This window comes from Haliaeetus albicilla, chromosome 25, assembly GCF_947461875.1.
Source record: "Haliaeetus albicilla chromosome 25, bHalAlb1.1, whole genome shotgun sequence".
Lineage (NCBI taxonomy): Eukaryota > Metazoa > Chordata > Aves > Accipitriformes > Accipitridae > Haliaeetus > Haliaeetus albicilla.
In genome coordinates, this window is record NC_091507.1 from 18,003,528 (window position 1) to 18,030,563 (window position 27,036).

General features: G+C 39.5%; 2 protein-coding genes across 4 annotated transcripts in view; one reads left to right on the forward strand and one right to left on the reverse strand.

The window, feature by feature from the left end:
• Positions 1-24: 24 nt before the first annotated feature.
• Positions 25-12,082, reverse strand: MFSD9 (major facilitator superfamily domain containing 9). The gene is made up of 6 exons (XM_069770136.1): positions 11,940-12,082; positions 8,844-8,931; positions 7,462-7,505; positions 6,046-6,175; positions 4,541-4,750; positions 25-3,993 (listed from the first exon to the last, which is right to left on the reverse strand). The coding sequence occupies exons 1-6, from the start codon at positions 12,039-12,041 to the stop codon at positions 3,203-3,205; spliced, it is 1,365 nt and encodes a 454-aa protein (XP_069626237.1). The 5' UTR covers positions 12,042-12,082; the 3' UTR covers positions 25-3,202.
• Positions 12,083-12,107: 25 nt separating this feature from the next.
• Positions 12,108-27,036, forward strand: part of TMEM182 (transmembrane protein 182) — a 32,286-nt gene continuing 17,357 nt past the window's right edge. The window contains exons 1-3 of one of the 3 annotated variants that reach the window (XM_069770138.1): positions 12,108-12,220; positions 23,025-23,124; positions 24,484-24,582. In XM_069770138.1, the coding sequence (XP_069626239.1) occupies positions 23,106-23,124; positions 24,484-24,582 (118 nt within the window). In that variant the 5' untranslated portion in view covers positions 12,108-12,220; positions 23,025-23,105. Of the gene's footprint in view, positions 12,221-21,627; positions 21,709-22,279; positions 22,645-23,024; positions 23,125-24,483; positions 24,583-27,036 lie in introns of those variants that run through there. The other 2 variants (XM_069770137.1, XM_009928598.2) reach the window with 2 other exon arrangements.

A 27,036-nucleotide genomic window follows, 5' to 3' on the forward strand; every position in this document is an offset into this window, starting at 1 on the left:
AGAAAAGAGGACAAGAAACTCAAATCTGCAGAACTGGTATGTTTTATAAAGGATCTCTTCAAATGTATGCAGCATACATCAACATGGAATAAATCTTACATTTGCTTCATTATTTAAAAGCAACAAAATCAGTACATATATGCTACCAGCTGTTTTACAGAAATAAATTACTATATTGTATACACAGCATCTTCAACATCAGCTGATCATAAAGGTCAGAAAAGTAGTCACTGTTAAAAAAGTGAGACTTTCAAAAGGTAAAAAGCAAAAAAAAAACCCCAAAACCCAACCCTGCCTACAAGCCCAAGAAAACCAACCCAAAACTAAAGTAACAGCAAGCAAGAGAAAAATCTTAATTTATAGTGATTTGCAGGTAGAAACTTTCTCTTTAGTCCATACTCAGATCTCTTGTTTTGTTACAGTCTTCAGATACCACCAGTGGATTCAAGAAACTGCCGAGTAATTCAGTAAAGCCACTAGACTGAAGCCAAAAATGGCTGCAACTGCTCCTCCCACAACTTAAAAGGGGGAGTCACAGCTCCTCATCTCCAGGGATGTCATTTATTCATCAGTCTCTGAACTTGCATGATTATGGCAACTAAGAGACAACGCCAGGCATCCAAACGTGGTCTCCAGGCACTAGGAACAGTAGCTTTAAGCACTCCATCTCAAAACTGCTAAGTTCTCCATTTTCTTCTTTTTCATTCACTGTCAAGCCATGTCTTGGTTGAATCCTTGGCTCCTGTGTCTTTTATGTGAAAAGTATGTAGATTCAAATGATCATTTTAAGGAACAGCTTGAAAAAAAAAAAAAAACTCTGCACTTCATGGTGACCACCTCTGTTTTGTGCCCTAGTTTCAGCAGAGGAAGAGGGGAAAAAAACACAGCGACAAAGTTATAGACATGGAATGTCAATTCATTTTATTTCTATCCCTTAAAAAAAAGAAAAAAAAAAAAGAGGGGAGCAACTTTTCTGTAACTGAGGCTTTACAAAGAAGAAACATTTCTGCAGCATTTCAGAAATCATTTTGGCCTACAAGTAAAAACTTTTCTTCTGTAACATCAGTTGCAGCATGACCCTAAGACCACAGCCTTCCACAGATTTCTCAATTCGATTATTTAATTTCATTTTTATTTAGTGTATATGGAGAACTATTTTTCAAAATAAAACAAAAATATCTGCTGATTGTGGAAAGCACTTTTTTCAGTGATGTATAACAGAAACAGTGAAGTTTTGAAGTTTTTATAAGCAGAAAAGCAATATTCAGGCAGCTGTATATGTTAGTATAAACTGAATTTTATGGTGTTTACAGAATTCAGCTTTCATCAGTGCAGCAACTTAGAAGGGGAAATGTTATGTTACCTCATATAACCAACAACTATAGTAAAAACTACTAAATCTTTCATATATATTAATTTTCAAGGTTTTTTTTCCTACTCTTTTCCTTTACCCCTTGCTGTAGCTGTAAAACAGAAGTCCCTGACCTGCAGAAGGGTGGTTTTATGTAAAAAAAAAAAAAAAAAAAAAAAAAAAAAAAAAAAAAAATTTAAAAGATGGAAAGAAAGAAAATAGGAAATTTAGGGCCAGAATGTTTTGAGGCATCTACCAAGCAAGACAAGAGGAGATGACACTTGAAAATGCCTCAGGTTCCTAGGGAGAAATGAAACACAGATTATTACAATAAGGAACTCTGAGGATATGTACTGAAATCATAGCAGTAATAAGACACACACTCATTATGTCAATATATAAAATTAAAACAACTCAGAATTCTATACATGTTCCCATAGTGCTGCCACTGGAATCACTGAGGTTTCAACAAGGCTTTAAATGATAGCAGGCACTGGAAAAGGTAAAGAATAAAATAAAATTAAAAAGGCAAAACACCATCTATGACTCTCCTGAAACAGCAATGCTATTTGCATGGATGTGTTCAAGGAGATAACTGAATTGGTTTTAATCAAAAAATCCCCCCAACAATTATACATAGTTGACTTTGTACTTTCATCAAGTAATACTAGGAAAAGCATATGGAACGTTAGCAGTACAAAATACATTTTTCATGTTTCAAATGAAATGCAAACAGTGGTGACTGGCAAGTAATATGAGCTTGAACAGTAAATAGCACAGGAGAGTGCTACAACTCTCAGTATAGCCCTGAGAGTAACCTCTCTTTAGTTAAGCAGTGCAGACAAATGAAGACTAAAATACCAACAAATAAACAGTCTTTCTTGTCACTGAAATGTCACTTATGCCTCCGGAGATGAGAGAGAATGCATTAATCCAGATCCATGAGGTACTGCTAGTTGCTCCAGCTCACCTTTAACAGTCATTCAAAAGAATTAAGAAGCAAATTTATTGTTAAAATGATGGAAAAATTGCACAGGAAACATTAACAAATAATTTATGATAAAGTTGCTCAGTAGAAGTTACTACTAAACAGAAACCACCAGTTCAAGTTTCAATAAAGCTTACATTCAGTGTCAGTTTCAGTCTGAATGATGCCATATTATTCTAAAATTGTCCATTTTAGGCCTTCTAATACATGAAGTTAGCATATACCCAATTTTGTTACCTGGGAAAGACCAGGAATCAGCAGGGGTTGGATGGCTACCCCAAGGTGCCTAATCATGCTGTGCAGCAAGTTTTGTAGAGAAAGTATGCTTAACAAAATCACATAAGCAAACACCCTGTAATTAAGCTACCGTCACAGCAGACAAATGGCAGCAGACCACAGCATAAGAAGTTAAGGCTAATGAGCTACATTGCAAATTCTCCTTCTGATTAAACAATAAAAATTCACCTCTGATTAAATAAGAAGAAACAACTTCCGACTTTTAACAATCTATCAATCTAAACACTGTTTCAAATGTGAGCTACAAGCAGGATTTGTGTATTTCATGTAATGCTTTTTTTCCCCTCCAAAAAGTTTAAAAATTCCTAAAAAAATCCCAGCCAGTACAATACAGCAACATCTGTCCCTCTCTCAAGTGTTCTAGTGGTACCAGTTAGAGTAACATTTGTCTAGTGTTAACATCCCTGCAGCAGAAATATTTATATGTACTTGCCTCTACATGAACATAATGTGCCCTCTTAAAAGATCCTGTTACTACTGTACAAGTCTGGCAGGTGTAAGCATCACCCCAGGTTGATTCACTTTGCCTCTCCTGCAAGATATCTCTATGCAATCCAACTTTGCAGCTATTGATTTTTTAATTTAACGTTTCCATGGCTACAGTATTTTTGTTTGTTCGCGTTCATTATCAGAATAGCTACTAAAGCTAGTCCAACCCCTAGACTTGGAGGGCCACAAGGACTGAACTCCTGAGCAATTCCAGAAAGGAGCGGGGCAACTATACGTCCCACTGATGTCACAGACTGTCCAACACCTAGGAGCGTACCGCTGGCCTCATTCCCACCAATGGTCAATTCAAGATCAATGATACAAGTACGACCTATAGTAGTTGAAAAGGCTAAGAATGTGGAAGACAAAATGACCATCCATATGCTCAGCGCTGACGCATACAGGAGAATCAACGTGCAGGTAAGAGTGCTGGAGTGCAACAAAATTCTGTAAGTGTTGTGCTGATAGAGTCTTGTTATTGGTCCGAGCAGACAACCAGCCAGGACTCCTAGTGCACTGCTATAGCTCATTAGGTATCCAGCGAACAAGGGTTTCACCCCAAATCGCTCCTCCAAGGCCAGACTAAAATTACTATAGTACAGCAGTATAGCAACAGACATCAGCAACCGCACTAAAAATATATCCCACAGATCAGAGCACGCAATTCCTTTAATCCTCTTCAGCACCGTTGCAACTTGGATCCACGGAGACTGGAAAAGACTATCCCTTGCCATAGCTCCATTACTTGCTGATTTCAAGTGCAGGTCACAATTTGCTTTTGCTGAGAAACTGTCTGTTCCTTTGTTGCCTCGTTGATGTTCCCTATTGCCAGTGTTTTCTTCACTCCAGGGTAACATCCAGACAAGACCTATGTAGACCAAGAAATTAGTTGATTTCATTCAATTGCATTAGCTTTACATGGAAGACATTAGTCTGATTGTAAGTTTACTTAGTGTAAGGATCAAAATTCAAAAAAGGACTTTGACAATCATTTAACTTTAAAAAATTATGAAGATTAAGTCTAGTGTTATTCACAGTATCAGTTCAATTCTAGATGTGGTGAAAGCAAGAAGGAAAACACTGAGGTGACACATTCGCAACATATAAACAAATCTAAAAGCTAAAGCCAAAATTCTGATTTCTAGTCTTCAGCTTTGGGCATATTAAAAATTCCCATTCCCGTGTCTGAATATAAAAGTCATATATACAATACAAAGGAGAAGCATCTGGACGTTACCCGTTTCAAAATTCCCGCCCTTCCACATAGGTTCACGTTCAAAGGGTAGTGTCAGTATACAGAACATGTATGCCACAGATGATAAACGCACCATGAATTCAAGGTATTACAAATGGCATAAAAACACTAAAGTGAGGAATGAAGGGAACCAAGATGCAAAATGTGACATACAACTTACCAGCATTCAGAAGGAAGATACAGGCACAGATGAAGGACGTTTGATAAAAGCCATCTTCCAACTCTGTAAGGTAGCCACCAACAACAGGTCCCAGAATGAAGCCCACACTAGAGGCTGCATTGAACCGTCCCATTACTAAAGGGCGGTCTCTCTCAGAAACCAAGTCAGAAAGCAGGGCTTTAGAGATGGAGAGTGTGTGTTTGAAAATACCTGCAACATAATATAAACAAAATAAACATATATTGCTCAGTCCAAAAGATTGAAAATGACAGAAGCTATCTGAAATATCAATGGTCAAAACCTGTATGACTGATATTTCTAAGATTCCATTAACCGCAAATTTTTCAATGCTAGCTTCATGCACCACGTTGGGCCATGACCATCATCCTGGCTGTTCAAGGATGTGGACTTGGGAATCAAAATTATTCAGGCATCTGTGTCGAAGGAGTGCTCCTGCAGCCCTGCTGAAAGAAGAAGTAACTAAGCTGAGTGCTGAAGCACACTAGGAATAAGAAAGCTGCTAAAATAGGAACTTGCGGGTGAGTAACGGTTAAGGAGGAATGGCTTGACTGTTTATGAACATAGCTCTGTACCAAGTTTGCTGAGTATGAAGATTTGCAGGATTGTAACACACCAAATTCATACGGGAAACTGGTGGGTGGCAAAAGAAAAGCACAGAAGGGTAAGCATACTGCAGGAATACTAATAACGCAATTTCTTATGTTCCTTCCCGCTGACCAGGGCAATGCTGTCACAGTCAAAGTGCTGTTAGCATTGAAAAGGATTACCTCTACTGAGTAGTCAAATATCAACCAAATAATTCATTAGCAAATAGTCTTTCAATTAAGAAACAGTATAAACAGTTCCTAAATCAAAACTATGGGCCATAAAAGTGCCCTTTAGTAGATATGTTCATAGTAATAGCAATGCTTATTATATCAGAATATATGCAATAGGTGTTCAGCTATTTTAAGAACTCTGATACAAACCCTGGCACAAACTTAGCTTCAGTGCTGCAAACATACATGCTTTTGCACAACAGAAATATTCTGTTGAAGCAGTGACCTAAAATTTCAGCCACATTTTGTAGTATCACTTTGAGGTGTATTTTCAGCGTGAGAAAAACACTAATGCACATATCATTCCATTCTCCATTGCAAGTGCAGGCCAAGATTTCCAGTAGTGACATGGTAGATTGTATACCTGTTATGACTAACCTTACAATAGCCTCTTTCAAGGAATTGCTGCACTCCTGTTCTCATAAAATTCAGCCATTCGAGGTGGTGTAAAAGTTGTGACAGTTGTCGAGTATCCACTTCAAATTATTTTCAGAAAAAAGTCACATGAATGTTTGATTTGTAGAGATTTTTCCATTACTAAGGTTCAGCTGGTGCTGCTGGGTGATGATGCTATGCAGCCATCCACATACCATGATATCTTTAGTAGTCATTCTCAAGCTGAGAGTACAGGGAATTTAAACTGCAAAATGCCAAGTGTTTACTCACCTACAGGGACTCTAGAAATGGCAAACAGGAACACGGTGGTGGATGTTCCAAGAAGGAAGTAACCCAGCGCACTGAGAAGAATACAAGCAAGCAGGGAATACCGTCTTCCTACTATATCACTCCAGCAGCCCTTTCACAAAGCAAGAAATTAAGATTAGCTTTTTATAACATTTAACTACGTACAGTGAACAATCAGTACTTCTAAATTAAATTGAGAAAAGAGATCAAAGGACTGTCAGTGAAAGCTTAATAAGCTTATTACACAACATTCCTAAGTGCTCAAAATCTGGAAGTCATGAACAGAGTTCTGCCCTGCCGGCAGTGCACCTGCTGAAACTGATTCTATTTAATGTCACGCACACAGCTTTTTTAAAAATAACTTCTCTCTTTTAAAAATAAATTCCTGAAACAAACACCATGAAATATTAGTAGTAGGGGCCCTCTGAAAATGTTATCACAACCAACCAGAAATATTTGTTTGCATCAATGGTCGCTATGTACTAGACACTTTTTGAGCATCCTAAAAGGAATGACCTTAGCTATACGGAGTTTGTCATCTAAGTGCAGACAAGGAGGAAGTAGTTATGAGAAGGGCAAACAGTAAACTCGCATGTAGCATGTTTATAAATCAGCTTGATTCCAAGCAGGAAGTAGGTTTTTAAGAAGGTAGGCAATGGTCTTGCAGTTCAAAGAAAATGCCACAGGATTATAGAAGCAAATTATCCCAGGTGCCCTGCATAATAACCCTGAAACAGTTTTTTCATGAGACGCTCAAAATCTGCTCTCTTGAAAGCTAGGAGGTACCAGGGTAATATTAAAGGTGCTCCCAGCTAACACAGGGATCTAAGGTATTGATAGGTAAAGCATGCATTCAAGAGGTTTAGTCTTTGCACTCTTGCTTAGATTAGGATGTTAAAAATCAAAAGCTAACAGAAAACAAAACCAAACAAAGCTCAAAGACGTAATGCATGAATTTAGGCCATATGGCAAATTACAAGGCACTGCTCATTAAGCAGGGAAAGCAAACTCTAGATAACAGGTTTATGAAGCGCTGACTGGTGAGACTGCCTTTTGGACAGGCTACTGCATTAAAGGGAACTGCTTTACTAGCAGCGACACTGAAGAGAACCCTGTGTGACTGCGACGTGCTCAGAAATGTATCTGAGCTCAAATGTGGATTGTAGTTTTTGTCTAAAGACTATACTCTGTTTAGTTCTGAAAAATCTGGCAATTCCCTATAGAAGAAACAAACATTTCCCACACAAACTAAAAACTGGATCCTCCAACAAAAAATGCTTATATGAACACTATAAAAATTTTCAAAATGTCAAGAAACACTATTATTAGCCTCATCCTTTTTACTCCTAAAATCCATAGAAATACCAACATAGTCAGGAATGTAGTGTTAGAACTCACCACAAATGTGCTGGAAAATAGTTGCATTATACCATAGAGAGATCCTAAAATAAACAAGTAAAATACCAATGTTAAAATTTAAACTTTTTTTTTTTAAAAATGAAAACTGCACAAAATTTTAAATGAGGAAGCATGAGAGACATTCTGGGAATAATTTACTAGAAGAATAGGAAGAGGGAGCAGGACAAACCAAGTGTGTAGTTTAGCACATAACCAAGGAAACAGTTTCAGGAATGACAAAAAAAGAAAACCAAATGCTGAAAACTTGTAAAACTATTTAGTGTAGAAGGATGTTGCTTTGTATGGTGTATTAAACAAAACAGACCTTGGCATTTATAATTGTTTTCTCAGAATCAGGAGAGAATTTCATTACTGGGAGGCACTAATTACTTTCCACTTGGCACTTCAACCTATTACAAGGCACCACAGAAGCCCTGAAAAAACCACAGACCCTACTCTTTCATTTTGGAGGCTAAGAGTTTAGCAGCAGTTAGTGACGGAAGAGAAGAAGCAATGAGAAGCAGAGAAAAACATCTGCCAGCCTCTTTCATTTATAAGGAATCACCTCAAACCCCAGTTTCTTTTAAAGTTAAAAATCAAAGCAGACTGTTGAAATGAAAATGTATTTTTGATGAATTACTGCTTAAAGTAATACTCTGACAACTCAGAGCAGAACCAGAATTATTTCATGAAAAGTGCTAAATCTCACCCAAAATAAAAAAGCAAGGTAATAAAAAACTGAATAACAGAGCCCATGTCAACCACACATAGCTATAAAGAATATCGTATTTTTATCATTACAAACCATAAACAATACCTTAAGATATAAATAAGAACTTTAGAACCACACAACTTCATCTTACTGCTTTGTTTTTTAAGATAAAATTTCAAACCTTCAGAGAATTTACATGTAAGCACTCCTTGAAGATGATAAATATTTTGCCAAAAGGGAGCTGCAAGGAATTTAATCAAACTGGGAGCACTCATAGGCATTGGAAAGCTCAGGAGAACTAGCTGCAGAAGTACTGTTTGCAACATCTATAAATAACAATAAAACTAAAAGCAATGCCTCTGTCTCTCAAAGTTGCTAAACTGTAAATTCTTGGATGCTGAAAAGCATCTGTACAAGTGTTACTGCAAGACTTCCTTGTTCTTTCCAAGAATGCTCTTTCACAAGCACCTGCTTTGGGCTACTGTCAGCATGCAAGGTTGGACAGGTCTCACAGTATGGCTGCCTGTACAGTTTTATTTGGAAATTGGCCTTACTTTTTATTATGCTACTAGCAAGGAAGAGTTATGTTACAGCGTTCAATGTGCAGTAAGACATAATCCAGTTCACATTATCTTATTCTTTGGTAAATCAATCAAGTACTCCAACTCACCTATTATTCCAGCAACTGTATGACTTGCTCCTAGAGATTTGATATGAAGGTTCATTAAAGGTACAACCATGCTTACACCAAATAAATCCTGAAAAGAAGGCAGAAAAAGTTTTAGTAACTGATCATAACAAAGATGATGGCAACCTGGCTTAGTCAATATTTTAAACATTTTAAGTTATTTCCATATTGATACAAGATTAACATGGCCAGTGTGGTATGTTGTAACCTCTACAATGCATCCTGTATGTACGAAATTACAAAAACACATAAACTGAAAAGATAGAGGATTGCCTCACAGAGGAATTAAAACTTTGAAAACAGCAATTCTCTTTACCCCTCCAGATACAATCATTCTGCATATATTTATTTAAACGTTTAGTATTCCTTTAATATCTATTAAACTTTATCTGTTTAATAAGAAAAGTACTTGGTACTATTATTTTAAATGTAAAGTAGTCTGTAATTTCAATCACCTGAAAATACTTTTACTTGTGCAAAGAGAGTGTATTTGGAAAATTTACAGTATTTTACCTCTCAACCACGATGGGGAAGAAGCTATGGTAGATCTAAACCTACCTACAGACTGCCTTTCTGTATAACTTACAAAATGTAGTGAAAAGACAAAAACATGAAAAAAAGAAAAAGAAAGAAAAAAGCAAATCATAAGTGAAGAACTTTTTGTAAGAGGAGGGCAAAGGACACTGCCTATCCTGAGCAGTACAAGAATCTCCTACTCATTCCTTTTGATTTTTTATCTTTTGTTAAGCTAACTACAGTGACCCCAGTAGTTCTTTCACTGTATGCTCCTGGCACAGCATACAGTGTCCTATACCAGAGCGGAACCTTACAGAAGAGATCTATTGGAACAAGACCACCTTTTATCAGTGACTGCATGAGCTGAACAAGACTAGCCATTCATAGTATGCCCAAGCCAGAATAACTGAATCAATGCATAAGAAAATTCTCACAGTCTGTCATTAAGTATCTTTTGATGGTTGAAGTTGAGACTTGGCAAGGTTAGAACCATTATTAAAGATATTAGCATGAGCAAAGAGACCACACAACTTATGAACATATTCAATAACACAATCTTAGGGCTCAATAAGCTATTCCAAGCACTCGCATGCACAATCATGGAATAACAGAATAAGCCACTTGGAAGGGACCTCAGGAGGTCTCCAGTCCAGTTTTCTGCCCACGGCAGGGCCAGCTCTGAGGTCAGACCTAGTAGCTCAAGGCTCTATGCAGTCAGGTCTTGAACACCTCCAAGGATGAAGGCTGCACAGCCTCTCTGGCAACCTGTCCTGCTGCTTGACTGTCTTCATGGTGTCAAAGGTTTTCCTTAAATTGAAACAAGAGGTTCTGACTGGAAATAAGACCTTCTCTCTCTCTTGCCAAGCACTGCACTCTGGAGTCTGGTTCCAGCTTCCCGTTAACCTCCTTGCAGGCAATGGAAAGGCAGCTGCAAGGCTCCCCTCAGCCTTTTCTCACAGGGTGTTCCACCCTGCCAACCATCCTGGTGGCCCTCCAGGGAACTCACTCTGACCTAAACATGGTATTTTAGATGCAGCCTCATGAGCGCTGAGCGAAGGAGGACTGCTTGCTTCCCTGTTCACACAGCCCAGGATGCTGCTGGCTGCCTCTCCCCCAGGGCACACTGCTGGCTAACGTTCAGCTTGCTCCCCACCAGGGCCTTACCAGGAAAGCTGCTCCCCAGCCTGTATATATGGAAGAGGTTCTTCCTTCCCCAGTGCAGCACTTGGCAGTAGTCCTTGCGGAGTTTCATTAGGCTCCTGTCAGCTCATCCATCCAGCCTGTCTAGGTCCTCCTAAACTGCACCGCCTACTTAGGTGTCACCTGCAAACCTGATGAGAGGTTCAATGACCTCATTGAGGTCATCGATAGAAACATTAAAAAGGACAAGTCTCAGAATATACCCTGGCAGTACTAGACTTGTCACAGACATGCAGGTAGGGCAAGACCCATTAACCTCTATCCTCTAATGGGTAGTTATTGCTCATTTCACCTATAATTTCTTATGTCAAATGACAACTACGCTGTATTTGCTTGGTTACAGGAAGCTTGCATCACAGGCAACAGCTCTTTATCACGATATTTCACTATACTTCACACCCTCTAAAAGGACACTCACTTCTTGGTTGATTTCAGTGTGTACTCCATGCTCTAGGTGAGCAAGGTATTACAGAGTTGGAAAAACACAGTGTTTAAAAGTGAGCTAAGAAGCAAAGCTTGTCCTAACACACCTTTCCCTGGAATATTTGCTCCAGGACCCAAACCAACCAGATTGTTTCTACTGCCCAACCTAAAGGTAGGTAAGAGAACAGATCTACATTTCACAGTGCAAATTTGTACTTGTTTTGTAGTCGTTTTCCTTTTAATTTTAAATTAATTAAATGACATTTTCCCGAGGTTCATGAATCACTCCAGAATACAAACCTTCTTTAAAGTCTATACGCTATATTCTTTCAGTAAGGGGCTTTTTTCTAGAAGAAGCATGGATTATTTTTTTTTTCGGTTTACACCAACCACTGGTATTTCAAGGAAACGAGGAACAGCTCTCTGATAAGCATAAGGCAAGACTTAGCTCTAAGGGCGCTGCGCTATTCCATTTCATTCACGGGATAAAAATCATACCTTCGTATCAAACTACACGACTGTTTGCACGGATAAAACAATACGGCCGCTGCAAACGGCTATCGCTACAAACGCATCAACTCCCCCCAAAAAAAAGCAGCGAAGTGATGTACCTCAAAACCCAGCAGCTTTATCTGGAGCGTCAGGGGGGAGGCCCGCTACGAGCCGGGACCCGGGGAGGGTAGCGGCGGGGGGGGGTGTCTGCCCGACTTCGGGCTTTGCAGCATCCCCTGACAACCCTGAGGGGACCTCACGGCTCCGGGGCCGTGCCCCCTCCTCTGCCTCCAGCACGGCCCCTCACAAGGGCTGCCCCGGAGCCGTGGGGCCGGGCAGCGGGGTCGTGTGAGGCGGGGAGGATTTCCCTTCTCAGGCACGGCCGCCCGCCTCAGGCCGCTCCGCAAGGGCACTACCGCCGCCGCCGCAGCCCGCCTCCCCGCTTACCAGGAAGCCCACCGCGTAAAGGCACCGCACGAAGCGGCCGGACGCCGCCGTTGATCTCCCCGCTGCTCCGCGGCCTCCATCTTCCTCCTCCTCCTCCTCCATCCGCCCAGCGGCGGCCGCCGGCCCGCGCCTCGTAGCGGCCGGCGGCGCGGCGGAGGCTCTGAGCATGCGCAGTGCCGGCGGCGCGGCGGCAACATGGAGGCGGTGGGGCGAGGAGCGGGGCGAAGGTTGGCGTTGTGTTTGCCTTAACGAGTGTAGTTTTCGTGTTTCCTCTTCTTCAGGTGAGGAGGAATAAGGATCCCTGCAGGTTTCGGAGGCTGTCGGGATCCCTGCCTCCCCACACCCCCCCCCCCCTACAGGACATGGCCCTTCCTGCCTCATCTCACAGGAAGACATGTTTGTACACCCAGAGTTTTGCAACCTCTCACCTCAGGGCCTGAGGCTCTGAGGAAAGCAGGAAGAGCTAGGTAGGGTGGAGGGGCTTTGGAGGCAGAAATACGCCCTGGGAGTGTGGTAACGGGGCCCCTGCAACGTTCTCTGGGCCGCTGTGGAAAGATGACTTTGGAGGCCGCGCACCTCCGAGCCTGCCTCCTTCATGGGGGAAGGCGGCTGTGTCCCACCGCTGCTGCTGTCCCTCGGCCCTCTCGCGGGGCTCAGCCCGGTGCCTTCGTCAAGCGTTTCTGACGGCAGAGTGTTTTCCCGCCTTGTTACGCGGCTGGTGGTTGTGGTACTGAGCCAGGGAAGAAGGGCGTCCCTCGTTCTGCTTAGGACGTACGCTGCTGTGCTGCCTTTCCGTTAAAGTCAGGGATGGCTGGAATTGTGGACGGCTGTGATGTTATAATGTATTTGCATCCAAAGAAGTAAAACGATGTTTTTAAATCTCGGAGGTGCACGGGCGGAAGTGATTGTCATGTGCAAAATACCTTTGTGTTGGAGGTAGAGGGGATTTTTGTATATAGCTGCTAGGCCAGGGATCAATGAAAGGGCTGCAGTTTTAAATACTTTAAAAAAACCACCCAAATACACAAGGGAACAGGAGATGCTTTAACTTGTTTTTACTTATCAGTAAGAAGAAGCTTTTGAAAAATGATGATGACTTAAATTTTAAAAGTTAGCACAAGCTGATAAAGTTTGAGAACAATCAGAAACTGACAAGAGGATGCATAACTTCAGTTCTATCTTTGTGTTTTCAGAAGAAATGACAGGATCGAGGGTCTTCAACAGGTTTAGGTCACAAAAAAGGAGTGTGTTTTTCCTTATGGCTGTGAAGAATTAAGCTCAACCCCCTCCCCCCGCCAAAACTGGAAAGCAAGACATATTCGTAGATATGCAGCTAATTTATAAGATACCAAGGCAAAGCTTAGCCTAGCATATGCATAGGGACAAAGATGTTATCAGTCTCCAGAATAACTCAGTTGTCTAATATCCCAGTGGCTGTGATAATTTATAGTTGGCTTAACCAATACATCCTATTAATTTAGCTCTCTGAGGCCACTTTGAATAACAAATCCTCTCAGTGAGATTTTTAAAATTCTGGATATAACATTAAAGGAGATCACAATTGCATACAATTCCTCTGAAATGGACAAAATGGTTACAAGATATTGAAATATTAGAGCATCATGGGAATTGACACTACATTGTCTGCTCAATATTGCACTAATTTTACCCTTGGTCATTTTAATGCTGATAGAAGAAATGGAAAGGGCCTGAAGATTTATCAGAGGAAACTATTAAGGGGTGAATGATTAAAAGATATTACAAGGGTTTAGGTACTGTTCCTCGGCTATAAGGCAGATTGACTTTTGTGCAAACGCAGCCCAAGTGAAATTTTTGAGGTTCTATGTAAATGACAGTCTCTGCTATAAGTCTCAGAACCCAGAGTTAGCAATTCTGTATTCTTCTCAAATTCTGAAGATTAATGTGATCTAATACAATGGGCACAAACTGTTGTAGGCAGGAATATTGAATTCCCTGACAGCGAAAACTCTTAGTTTTGTTTATTATTTCAAGCTATCTCCATGCAGAATGGCTTGTAAAGCAGAGAATAACTGAACTTTCTGATGCTCCAATAACATTGTCAGTGCAAACTGTTCACAGAGAAAAAAAAAAACCCAACAACTTAGAAAACCTATAGGTGTCTCTTCCCTTAATGGATTTCTTACTGCTTTTGTACTTGCAAACTTGATTAGATTATTAAAGGATTGTGCGTATTAAGTGTTTACTTTTGCATAATGGTTAAGAAAAAGGCATTAATGTATAGTAACATGGCAAATATATCTGCTGCCTTTGAACTGAAGGCAGATGGTTACTGCTACCTCGGAGGTTCCCTCTCATGTTTTGTCATTACAATTGCAAAATTTAAGATAAAGGCTCCCAAATAAAGAAATCTTAAGATAAAATTTCCCAAATAAAGTGATGGTATGACTGGTAAGGGAATTGACTAATAATTAAGGTAATGAAATACAATGAATCCCAGTCTAAAGGAAAACAGAACCAGTCTAATATCTTTGGGGGCAGAATTACCTAGTTGGTTGATTAAAATACTATCAATATAGTACACTTACATTACTTTAAGGTGTTTGACTTGTTGCTACCTTAAGGTGTTTGACTTGTTACTGGATGATTCTTAAAGACAGTAGAGCAATACCTACTCAGAAATGGTAAACAGCACGTGGATTCAGAATTGTTCGATACATCTCCAGACTGTATTTGTGAATGGATAATCTTCCCTGAGGAAAAGGTATGTCTAGATGGTCCTCTCATTTCTAACCCTTTTTAATGACCTGGAAGAAGAGATAGAATCAAAATTATTGGTTATATGGATAATGCTAGGACCAGGAAAATTATGTAGACTACTGACACAACACAATCTGAGTACTCAGCTTTCATGATATGTAAGTATTCTAAATGTAAAGGCACAGCTAGAAACAAAGCATGATGCATGCTTAGGGGGTGCACCTCTCTGTTGTGGCAGTCAGTGATTATGAGATGAACTTGGTAGTCACAGTAAATAACCAGTGACCATAAGTTTTTATTGCTGTTCCGTGGCCCAGAAAGCAAACTCCATCTTTTGATAAAAAATAGAGGAACCTGAAGTAGAAAAGCAGGAAAACTTTCTTACTTATATATCAGTTATTGGGTCTGAATACTAATGCAACTTTGTGTCTAGTTCTGCTGTCCTAATTGAAGATCAAAGTTGAATAGATGGAGAGGGTTGAAACAACAAAAAAAGAGACTTTAATGGCAGAAGGAACATTTCTTAGTGCCAGGCTGCCAGAGATCGGACTTGCTTATTGGGCTGTTCTTGCCTCAGATTATGAATGGGAGGAGAACTAGTCCGGGCGAGAATGTCTGAGGTTCAGTTTGCTAATGAGGAGAAGGGGTGAGGGATCTGCAGCCCTTTACTAAAAATATCCACTGTGGTAAATGCTTGTGTCACCTGCCAAGCAAAGGGTTAAGGCAGTCTGCAGCTGCCCTTCCTCAGCCAGCTCTGTGGCTGTGTGTGCTCCAAGCCATGACAAAATGAAAGCACTGATGGAAGTCATCTGAAATTGAACAAAGTTTTGAAAAAAAGATCCTTTCATTCCTTCAACAGGGCAAAAAATTTTAAACCTTATAAATTCTTAAATAAAAGTTGTAAAATACTTTTGTAAGACAGATCTAAGACAACTACAGCAATTTATTGCAGTAAATGGAATATATTCTTGGATTCCCGCGCTACAAATAGGTAAGGTCAAGACCCCAAATGTACAATTTGTCATCAAATTTAGCGAATCTAACAATGACTTATTTCATTCTGGTTTACCGCTTCAAATCATTAGGGCAACATTCAACAGTCATTTCAACTTTTCATATACAAATTGAGCCCAGTAGAAAAAGTTACAATCCAGTGGTCCAGAACATTTTAAGAGGTACTGTAAATGAACTTGAGTTTGGAAACTACTGTTAATCTTAAAGACATTTAAAATGTAATCTCTCTGAAAAGATCTGCAGATTTAAGGAATGTGGAAACCTTTTAATTGACTCCACCCTCAAAGCTGTAAGTGCTGGTGCGCATCACAGAGTGACTTAGAAAGCATTTATAAAATCTTGTTAAAGGAAGGAATTATTTCAGGCGTTGGGCCTACTTCTCCCCTTCTGGAGTTTTCCATGGCAGCATAACTAAGACCACATAGATTTCCATGTTTCTTTCAGTTGATGTTTAACAGATAAAATAAATATGTCAGGAGTGGTTTAGATACTCTTGATCCTGCTCTGGAGCAGAGGATGGCCTGGATGACTCCTGTTGACTCCAGTCCATTTCCTGTTTTACTACGTTACCCTTATTTCACGCACACCCCAAGCCTATGGTGTTTTTTTTTAACCTCAGGAGCTCTGTAGAAGCTGCAAGTGTACAGAAAGGACTGGAGGCTAGTTCCTCAGGCCTCCTGAATAAAATCCAAAAATATGTGCCAAAAAGTGTCTGTGCAGTAGATGGAAGGAGTTGCTGCCTCAGAATGAGATTCATAATAGCTTCCTGCTGTAGAAGGACCCATGTAAGACAGCGATGAAAATGGTGAAGAAGGGTGCAACTCTTAATTTCTATTTCTGGGGTGCAGGCACATAGCTTATTTCCATGGGAAACTGCCTGGAACACCTCCTAAAATTAGGCCACTCCTTAATTTCTGTGAAAATTGCGCATGGGGTCAGTCATTCCTTTAAAGCACTGCAGGAAACATTAATGGTATCGGCCTAGCTTTCCTATAATTTTAAGAAAAGTTTAGAGCACTCATCAAGGATATGAGGAACTCAGATGCACCTTCTTGTACGTCTTATGGTTTTAGTTATCTTGCCCAACTTGCAGGGACATGGATTCATCACACCTTGAATCAGTGTATGACTCAAAAAAAAATTGTGCCTTCCCATATTTTTACCTGTTTTATTCAATGTAGAGTTAATGTAAAATATAATGCATATATGATATATGAAACAGAGTGACCCGCTCACAGTCATACTAAAGTTTTCTCTTCCTTTCTGTGGCTGAATAGATCTGTGATACCCTGTAGAGTGTCAAAGTCCTGAACACAGAGAGGGTATGAGGCAGAGTCCAAATGGCATATACACACTGCAGCTTTGTTCATCTGGGTGGCTGCAAGTCTTTCACGTGTTCCTGCAGATGCCTAACAATGGATCCTGGATACATAAAAATGTGTAGATATAATGCCTCATAAAGATTGTTCTTACTGGTTTATTAGAGTTCCTGTTGAAGCTGTTGGTGGGATATGGGCTGCTTTTGTCCTTATGTCAGAAGAAGGGTAGTTACCATCATCTACCTCCATATGAGCTTAGTCAGTGAAGTGCAGTGGAGGGCCAGTAAGATGATGAGGGGGGCTAGAGCATCTCTCCTGTGAGGAAACGCTGAGAGAGCTGGGAGTGTTCAGAGCCTGGAGAAGAGAAGGCTCAGGGGGATCTTATCCGTATCTATAAATACCTGAAGGGAGGGTACAAAGAGGACAGAGCCAGGCTCTTTTCAGTAGCGCCCAGTGACAGGACCAGAGGCAATGAGCACAACCTGAAACACAGCAGGTTCCCTCTGAACATCAAGAAACACTGTTTTTTACTCTGAGGGTGATCCAGCACTGGCACGGGTTGCTCAGGGAGGTTCTGGAGTCTCTAGCCTTGGACATCCTCAAAAGCTGTCTAGACATGATCCTGGGCAACCAGCATTAAGTGGTCCTACTTGAGCATGGGGGTTGGACAAGGTGACCTCCAGAGGTCCCTTCCAACCTCAGTCATTCTGTGATTCTGTGATTTGTGGCCTGATTTACTGTAGTATTAAAATTAAAGTGGCCATATCGCAAACTAGTTATACCAGGCCTCCTTTTAGTCAGTGGAGAAAAAAAAAAAAAGAAAAAAGTAATTGTGCTTTTAGGGCATGATTCATTGCACATTGAAGTAGTCATCCAAAAATAGGTCAGATGGACTGTGCCGTAAAAATGCCGATATGACTGTAAAGGAAACCTGAGGTGACCAGCTTAATTGGAGACAGCTACCCTGCAGCTGTCTAGTGTTAGGTAAGATGTATCCCAGCCAAAGATTTAACAGACAAGGTGTACTATACTCTGTATGGCTGCCCAGCATGCTGCTGACAATTGATCGTGTAGGTGCAATGGATAACATAGTGCCCAGCTGGGGAAGATGGACAGGATGAGGATCTGAATCAGCGGGTGAGATACTCCGTCGCTGTTCAGAATGTTTTTGTTCAACAGTAAATGGGCATGGAGGTCTCAGAAGGACTCAGCTCTGAGGCAGCTGCTGAAATTGTTTCTTGGTGTATAGTGAGACATGCAGCCAGTTCTAAAAGGCTGTTTTTAGATCATGGACGTATCTGCCAGCACAGATAAGGAGCTGCCTGCCAATTCCAAACATACACACACGACATTTACTCAATCACACACAAACATAAACAAGCAAATAAACAATCTCCCCCTCCCATAAACTAATCAAGCTTTTTCTCCTTCAGATGGAAAGGAAGAAGGAAACAGCCTGCTATTGTTTTGGTTTGTTTTTTTTCTTCTTTTCTATTTTTAAATACAAGGCGGGGCTCAGATACTATATTGAAGCTGGAGCTATTTAGATACATAAATAAAATATGCAGATTTAGGAGTTAGTTTAGCCTTATCTATCTGGAAAATAAACAGAAATAAAATCATAAAACTTTTGCCAGCTTTGTTAAATGAGATTGGAATCCATCCATTATGTGGGGGCCTTCAGTCTTCACACTATGCATCAACAAAATCAATGAATGTTGGGCTTAATTGGCCAAATTGATTGTATATTAAAACTGATTTAATTACTTCATTGTCATTATAGTAGGGATAAATTTGGCTAAGTCACTTTGCTTTAAAATGACAGTCTTTCTGTAGAAATTTAGGAATTTTGGAAGGAGTTGGGGAATGACCTTGTTTAAGATACAGAATAATGATTGTTTTGGCTTGATAGGCCTGGACTTCTTTTCCCTGCCTTGAAACTTTCTCTCTTCTATTGAGGAACCTTCAGAATTTAATTTAATTGAAGAAGAAGTGCCCTGAGACTTCCTGTGAGTATTCAAGTAGTGGATAACATGAATTTTTAAGCTGACATAACAAGTCTTAACATGGCTTCTGATTCATTCCTGACATAGCCGGGCATAATACTGGAGATGTTAGAGTATTTGGAAGGTAGCACTGCCAGAGAATGTGCCATAAATATAAAAGAGAATAATTAAATTAGATCCTCTCAGGATGAACATGCTAACTGAGACCAGAGTGCATGTACAGTATATTAAAAATAAATACTTGTGCTGCACAGGCAGTGATTCAGCTGTCATTTGAATTCAGTGAAACTTTTCATGCAAACTGATTTCAGTGAAGCTACTCATGAGGGTAAGTTATTCTCATGCAGAAATGGGTTCACAGAGTCACTGGTGCATTTCTGACCTGAAGCCAGGTAGGTGCAATAAAGCTGAAACCAGCCATTTTATTTCTTTTATTAGTTGTGGTTCAGTGGCTGGAGTTACTTCTGATGTAATGTTGAAAAAATAATTGCATCATTGTGTGCCACAGTTTCCTTAGTTACAGGTATGAATAGCAGTGCATAACCATCTTTTTTAAAAGAGCTTTGAGAATTGTAGAGTAAAGCATGAGAGTGAAAAATACTTGTATGATTTTCACTGTCAGAATTCACCAGCTTCAGGTTTGTCCCCTTTTGCAGTACTTATACATCGCTCTGTCCAATTGGCATTTTGGAGGTTATAAACACATATCCTGTAACACTGAAAAATAAAATTATTTAAGATGAGCTAAATGCCATTATGTTAAATAGCACATCAGAATGAATTCAATTGTGTCTGGTTTTTTTTAAATGGATATCATGAAGAACTTTGTACCATTGATTTTGTTTATGTTGTGGCTATCTACGTATCTGGATTTCACTGAATAAAATTTCTTGAGCTTTGGGCCAATGCTTTGTAAGGCCACCCATACAACAGCAAAATGGTTGGGAACTCCAGCCCACTGAGTGGGATTCAGTTCCAGATTAAGACCTTTGCATTCAGACATCTCCATGTGAAATAGGGATCTGTGCTGCCATTGGAGTCGATGGAGTTCTGGTTAAAACACTCAGTAGTTCCTCCAGAATGACCTGACCAGCTAATGGAGACTGGTTTCAGCCATCTAAACAGAGGTATCTAGCATCACTTTTAGGTGGTGTGAGCCTAGCCTGTAGCTGTCATTCAAGAAAGGAGTGGGTCTCCTCTAAGTCCCTCGTCATACCTGCCTGCCAAATGTCGATGCCTTAGACGTCCTGCAGCATCCAGTGGTGGGAGATGACAGTAAGGCAACTGTATACCTCTGTCCAGGCTTGATTCAGTCACTATCACGTAGGCTCCTCGTGCTATTTGAGGTGAAAGAGGGTACCTAAGACCCCTGTGTGGGGCTGGCAGATAGGGTTAAATCTGGGAGAGAAATATGCCCTTCTGGAGTGGCAGCTGAGAGCCAGCAGGATACCCTGGGAAGTAGCTAGAGCTAGGTGTCTGAGTCTAATCTAGGTTGTGCTGAACCGCTCTCTAGGCTCCACTGACTGTATTGACTAGGTCACTATTGATTATAATGGAAAGACATCTAGCTCATGTGAAATTGTCTAAATTTGGGTATGTTAGTCCTGAACTGAATCCTACCTTTTTTTTTTCTTTTTTTTTCTTCTCTATTTTGGATAGAATAGAATAGAATAGAATAGAATAAAATATTTCAGCTGGCAGAAACCTTCAACAATCATCTAATCCACCTGCCTGACCACTTCAGGGCTGACCAAAAGTTAAAGCATTATTCTAACCTGCAAGTAATCCTTTTCTAAAATAGGCCTTATTTTCTTTTATAGCACATTCTATGTGTTCTTCTTCCTAAAGATTTTTTTTTTCTTTAGTAAAGAACAATAAAATCCCACTTTCCAAAGTGATGTTTCCAAAAATCACTTTCTGCTCTAGCAAAGGGAACTGCATCAGTGGCTGTCAGGGAAAGCACATACGGCAAAAAGAATCTGTTTGACTGAAATTCACTTACTGTTCTGCATTCACTGAAACTGTGCAGTACAAAAAGGCCACAAAGTATCAGGTGTGCTTGTGTATGAAGTTAGTATAGTATCAGGTTTGAATAAAATATGACTTGTAACAAATGCTTATATGGCATTAGGCAGATAATGTAGTCTTATAAAAACACTGAGGACACATCTCTGGTTCAACTGCCTGGAAATGAGGAGAGATGATAGAAACAGTCTTTTCCTTGCTCTCCTTGAGCACACTGCTGCACTGTCCAAAGAGATAGTGGGATATTGGAAGTAGGAGCCCCTCTGGAGACCTCAGTCTGTTGCAGTAAAATTCTGCAACAAATGTTTTCTGGAGTAAACTGACATCATCCTTCTCTTGATCCCAGCACTTCCCAGGATGGGATGTTGGTGGAATATTTTCTACTCTGGTGATAGATAATGCCAATGAAATTTTACTGGGTAAGGACTGCAGGATCTGGTGCATAGTATAAACTCAACAAATCTCTACAGGAGCATGCCCTGTAATCCACTAGAGATGTTTGGGAAGGCCTGCTTGGCATGAAAAGTTGTTGTTGAAAAAGCCTTTTTCTTTTGCAGGGAGTCCTTGGAATTTAAATGTGTTACCTCATCACCTTCCAAAATGGCCAAAATACATGTATGGGAAAGTGTCTTCTTTTTTTTAAAAAGATCGAAGTGTCTTTATCAGGTGCTGGGAGGAATTTTTAATTGCATGCCTTTGTGATATATGCAAATAAGATCTGAATAAATCAGTTAAATGCTTAGTTTAGTGTTGGTAAAGCTATTACTTTATGGGTAAGATGTAAATTTTTAAAGCTAACTGTATTTGTAATACAGGTTAGGATTTTTCAAAGGCATCTCTGCAATTTGGCTACCATGTTTTAAAGTTCTATAGAAAAATCTCAGCCTTCATTTAGTAATGTGACTTATGGTAACTTCCAGAGTGTTGCATGTGTTTCCTTCCGTGCTAGCAGCCAAGGAAACATTCACCACCAAGCCTGAATTTTGGAAGTCCTTGCTGCTACTCTGTGCTCTGTAATGCAGTTCACGTGGATGGACAGAGCCATTGCAACTCCATCTCCGTCTCCACTGATGCTGATGCACCAGCTGCAATAATATTTCAAGTCAATCCCTGATTAGTTAGGGGAAGGTCAGCTATTTCTGACTGGCCTCACCCAGACAGAGAAGCAGAATGAAGCTCTGCCATCAGTGTCCTAAAATAGAAGGCCCTTTTCATCTGTCAGGCTTGAGTCAGCCACATGGAACTAGGAGACACAAATTAGGAGACACAAAGCGACTCATAGGGCATTGGGAAACACAGGCAGAAAGTCAAGCGAAGAGAAACTTCTTTAGATATGAGCTGTATTCTGTAAACAGCTTTTTAGTCACTTTCCCAAACATTTTATTTATTTTACTGCTTCTTCTTAAGTAATTAAAAAAGTACTGCCTTTCTTGTTTTCTTTTTTTGAAGCTAACTTTGATAATGAAACTTAGTGTGGGGATATTTTTTGGAGGCTTCTTTGCAGCTCTGGGGGCTTTGCTTTTTTTGGTGGCATTTGGAACTGATTATTGGCTTCTTGCTACAGAAATAGGAACGTGTTCAAAAGCACCTGAAGATGCTGGGGTTAGTATGATAATGAGAATTATATATGTAGGTTTCCTGGATGTGTTTATTTTGTAAGAATTTAATTCTGTATGAACTTTCAAATATGCTCATTTTGACCTTCTGGAGGCTTACAAGCCTGCTTCAAAACTTCTTGTAACCAATTGTAATCAACTCTAAAATGAATTTGTCTTTTGTGATACTACTTTTGCAATATGACATTCTTTCAAAGGAAGTATAACTGTTTAGATATGCTATAGCTAACCTATGTTCAGACAGGCTGTGTTTCATTGCGATGGTGGTGTTTTTTACCTCGACACCTAATTTCAGTTGAACTTGATTCTTTCAGCCACTTAAAAATTGTACGATAATGGCTGCTTTCCCCCCCCCCCCCCCCATAGGGAGAGAAGGCCACTTTCCATCATGAAGGTTTCTTCTGGAGGTGCTGGTTTAGTGGAAATGTAAGAGAGAGTAATGCCAGCATGTGGAACTTCTGGTACAGTAAGTAATTTTTTCCTTTTACATTATCTACAGTAGTTTGTTCCTAAAATTGTTGGGGTTTTTTTCCGTCTTATGAATCACCAGATTTCATATGGCTTCTTTGGTGATCAGGTTCTTCAGCTACCCTAAAATAAATTCTTGACAAACATTTTTGTAATCTGTACTAAAGGAAACCCCAGGACAAAATCATACATATTTAACTATCAACTTATGCTGCAAGTGTTACGGCTGTCCTGTTAACCATTCTTATCAGGACAGTTTCTTGCAATTTACTGTTAAACAGATTGTTTATTTGTGTAACGTAGGGAAAAAGAGCTTAGTGATTAGGATGGTCCATGAATTTTTGCTTGGAGGGTTCCTCCAACTAGTTCTACGAGTGGGTTAAGGAGGGCATGGGCAATTCCACTGTGAAAATGGTGTGGGACACATCATCTCCAGAAGAATCCCTCTAGTAAATTCACAGATGACCCTTTGCTTTCTTTCACTACATGCCAGGGTTCTGGAAGATCAGATAGTATTTTGCAACCAAAATCTCCCATGAAGAAGAGGTCAAGCAAAACTTCTTTTCCTGTCTTTGACCCTACCTCTGAGGTACAAAGCTCCCTCTCCTTATTGCAAGATTTCCACAATCCTTGTGAGAAGCAGGTGCCATCACACAAATTTCACTTCAATAACCTGTATTTTGCTAAATATATTGCTTGGTCTTAGGTGGCAAATGTAATATTCACTGTAGTTAATTTGCCTTTGTTATTTATCTGGAGAATTCTGTGGTCAGGAATCTGAAATTTAAATGTGGTTTAAGCTATAGTCAGCCTTTATCTTTTGCAAGGAAGAAGGTGATGTTTTTATAAGCATTTAGTACGAAGAGTGAAAAACCCTTCTTTGGGGATATTGATTCCATAGACTACACTCATATTTGTTGAGACTGTAAACTTCCTGAAGATGCTTGATATTTTTCATTGTTCTTTCGCAAGAGAAAAAGTAATTTCCTGGGTTTTTTTCTTTTTTGTTTTTGGTGGGACATGCAATAATGAGACGGACATAATTAACCCTCACAAGAGAAAGGTACATACGCATATAAAAGCATACATATGCATTGCATATAAATTGCAGTGTGCCTTCAGCAAGGCTGCTTTACTGTTCCCATAGTACGAATCTGTGTTGCCCTTTAAGGAATATCCTTGGCTGGATAACAAGGCTGGTATCTCTTACCAAACCAAATCCACTGTAAGCTATTGCCTGGGAGAGAACCTGGAATCTTGACCTATGAAACTCAGTTTGCCCATTTGAAGAACAGGCTTAAAATATTTTATTGTTAAGGCAGTAAAATATTAATCTTTAGCTTTCTTTCACTTTTAGCTAACCAGTCACCTTCTAAGAATTGTACACATGCTTACCTGTCACCATTTCCTATTCTCCGAGATGAACACAACTCAACCTCCTATGACTCTGCAATCAGTAAGTCTTCTTCTGGCTGCAAATGGATACAATGCCTATAGTTTCAAGAAAACAATTTGGATGCTTCAGTGTAAAACAGTCTTATCGCTCCACACAGTTTAATTAACAGAATTTTGGTGTTTCATACTTCTCATAATTTTACAACATGCATATTTAAGCTGCTATTTAGCAAAGCACTTAAATGAATGCTTAGCTTTAAGCATGATGGCAGAATGGAAGTAATTTCTAAAAAAAGAGACATTTCCTTTTTAGTCTTTTTTCTCTGACATAAGAAGTATCTTCCTTGGGCTGAATGCATTAAACAAGTACAGCTTCTCATGTATTCCAATAAAACTGTTTTTTTTGTTAAATAAATAACCACATGTGGAAATACATTGCATTTTCACTTTATGAGGAAGGAGGAGAGGAGCCTTGATACTGTCTAAGTTTATTCAACTAACTCAGATGTACTGCACCGACTGTTGGATGTGCTAGCTTCTGTCCACTGACACTATAGGGAGCTGAGGCTTTGAAATTGCTTTGAACAGTGTGTGCCGTACATGAATAATGTAGCCTAAGACTGTAGCAATGGGCAGTTTTGTTTTGTGAACTGAGCTCTTTTTAAATATATATATATATACACACTCTATAATAGTTCAAAATACTTACTATGTTAAACTGAGATATTAACACCAAGAAACTCTAGTGCTGTAACACAAATACATATATATAGGTGGAAGATATACAGTAATTGAAAACCTTATGTTTGAATAATGCCTGAAAAGCTCTGGTTTTAGAACTCTTAAAAACGACTTAAAAATAGTGGTCACATTTCATCAGATCAAGGGCTTTATGCAAACATATTTGAAGTAAATAGTTTCTGATACCTATTTCATAAGATTTTTTAAATAACGTGTGATGTGTGGATGCTGCATGTCTCTGAGCTCATTGATGCTGTGGCTTAAGTGATCCATTCCTGTCCTGAAGATGTAATTATGCCTTTGCGAATTTTGAAGTGTCTTCAGAATCCAATTTTTATGCTGCAGACATGAAAAAGAAAATAAGTTGGACTGATAATGGGTCTGTTAATCGTTGGAAATGATGAACTGTTTGTCCAGCAAGAATTCAGACCTCACCATTCAGAGATCTAATCTGTAACTTCACAACACATCTAGAACAGTTTATCTTTCCATTTGAAAGTGACGGAGTCATCAGCTCCTAATAATCTAGACAGAGTTTGTATTCCACCATTCACTCATACATTCACAAAGATCCTCAAATTATATTGCATGATTACACAGAAGTGGACAAACAAAGAATAAGGAAAGGAGAAGGAATATCATCAAAAGTTTAATTAATTTTAGTTAATGTTTGCCAAAAGAACCACTGCTCAAATATAATTTTCCTATCTATATTTCATATTAGGAGATTAAAAATAGACAGAACTATAGTATAGATGCTAGCCCAGGTAGAGTATATTCAGAGCCATTCCTGCTATATAAATAGATAGTTGGATTGCTTTTGAGCTCATTAAAACTGCAGAGGGTTTTTTTTATGCCTCCAGTTCATTTTCAGCATCCAAGCTGCGTTATTTACTAGAGCAGGTATGCTTGTTCAAGAATCTTTCACAACTTTTTTTGAAGAAGGTTATGTCATCGTCTCTTGTGTTAGTTCAAAACTTGTTTCTCCTTTAGTCTAGTTTGACAGTTCTGCCCATGATATTTGGCAAACAAGTTTTTAAAACCCTGCTGCAACTGCAGTTGCTAAATTAAGAAATGCTAGAAGGTTATCCTCTTCTTCTTGATTCACAGTGGAGGAAATGCTCTCTGTAAAAGCCAGTGGCAAAAACCCTTGGTTGGATTTCATGAAGAACAAGATTTCATCACCTATTTGTATATCCAGCTGGCTGCATCTAATACCTTGCATCAGCTAAACATAGAAAAAAAGGGCACTACCGAAAGATTGAGGTTATTGTCCCCTGTTTTGGTTCTGCTACTGTTTCTTGATACAATATTACCATTTTCATGGCTCATAGCTTTCTCAATATACTCACTTTGGGGGATAAAAAAGAGAAATCTCCCACACAGGTTTATCACTGTGTTTTTAGTGAGTCCCTTGAGTTCTATTTTAATTAGGAGTGGATAAGAAGAAATATTCTGTCATCTGAAAATTACTTCTTTTGCTCTTTTGTAGAAAAATAAACAGCTGAATAAAAAGCTTTAAACTTCATTAGAAAAATTGAACATGTATGTACAACACATTTTTCTAAAAATCTCTAACTTTCTGTTAATAGAACTGTTAGTTTCTGAGCAAGCAAAGGCACGTGACTTCTTTTACAGAGTGTTTGGTTTAAGAGACTTTGGGACCTTATCAGAGGAATTTGGATTTAACTACAGCCCCTAATGGAAACACAAGAGTGGTTTGTTGGTTGAGTGCCATGTTAGTGTCCAGTGAGAAGGGCTCAGGCAAAGATAA

Bases quoted from the DNA above. Each gene is read 5' to 3' on its own strand.
- MFSD9 (XM_069770136.1), bottom strand. From the start codon at position 12,041: ATGGAGGAGGAGGAGGAGGAAGATGGAGGCCGCGGAGCAGCGGGGAGA. The intron at 7,506-8,843 runs GTGAGTTGGAGT...TGTTTATTTTAG, and splicing joins TACAGTTGCTGGAATAATAG to GATCTCTCTATGGTATAATG. The intron at 4,751-6,045 runs GTGAGTAAACAC...ATTATGTTGCAG, and splicing joins CATTTCTAGAGTCCCTGTAG to GTATTTTCAAACACACACTC.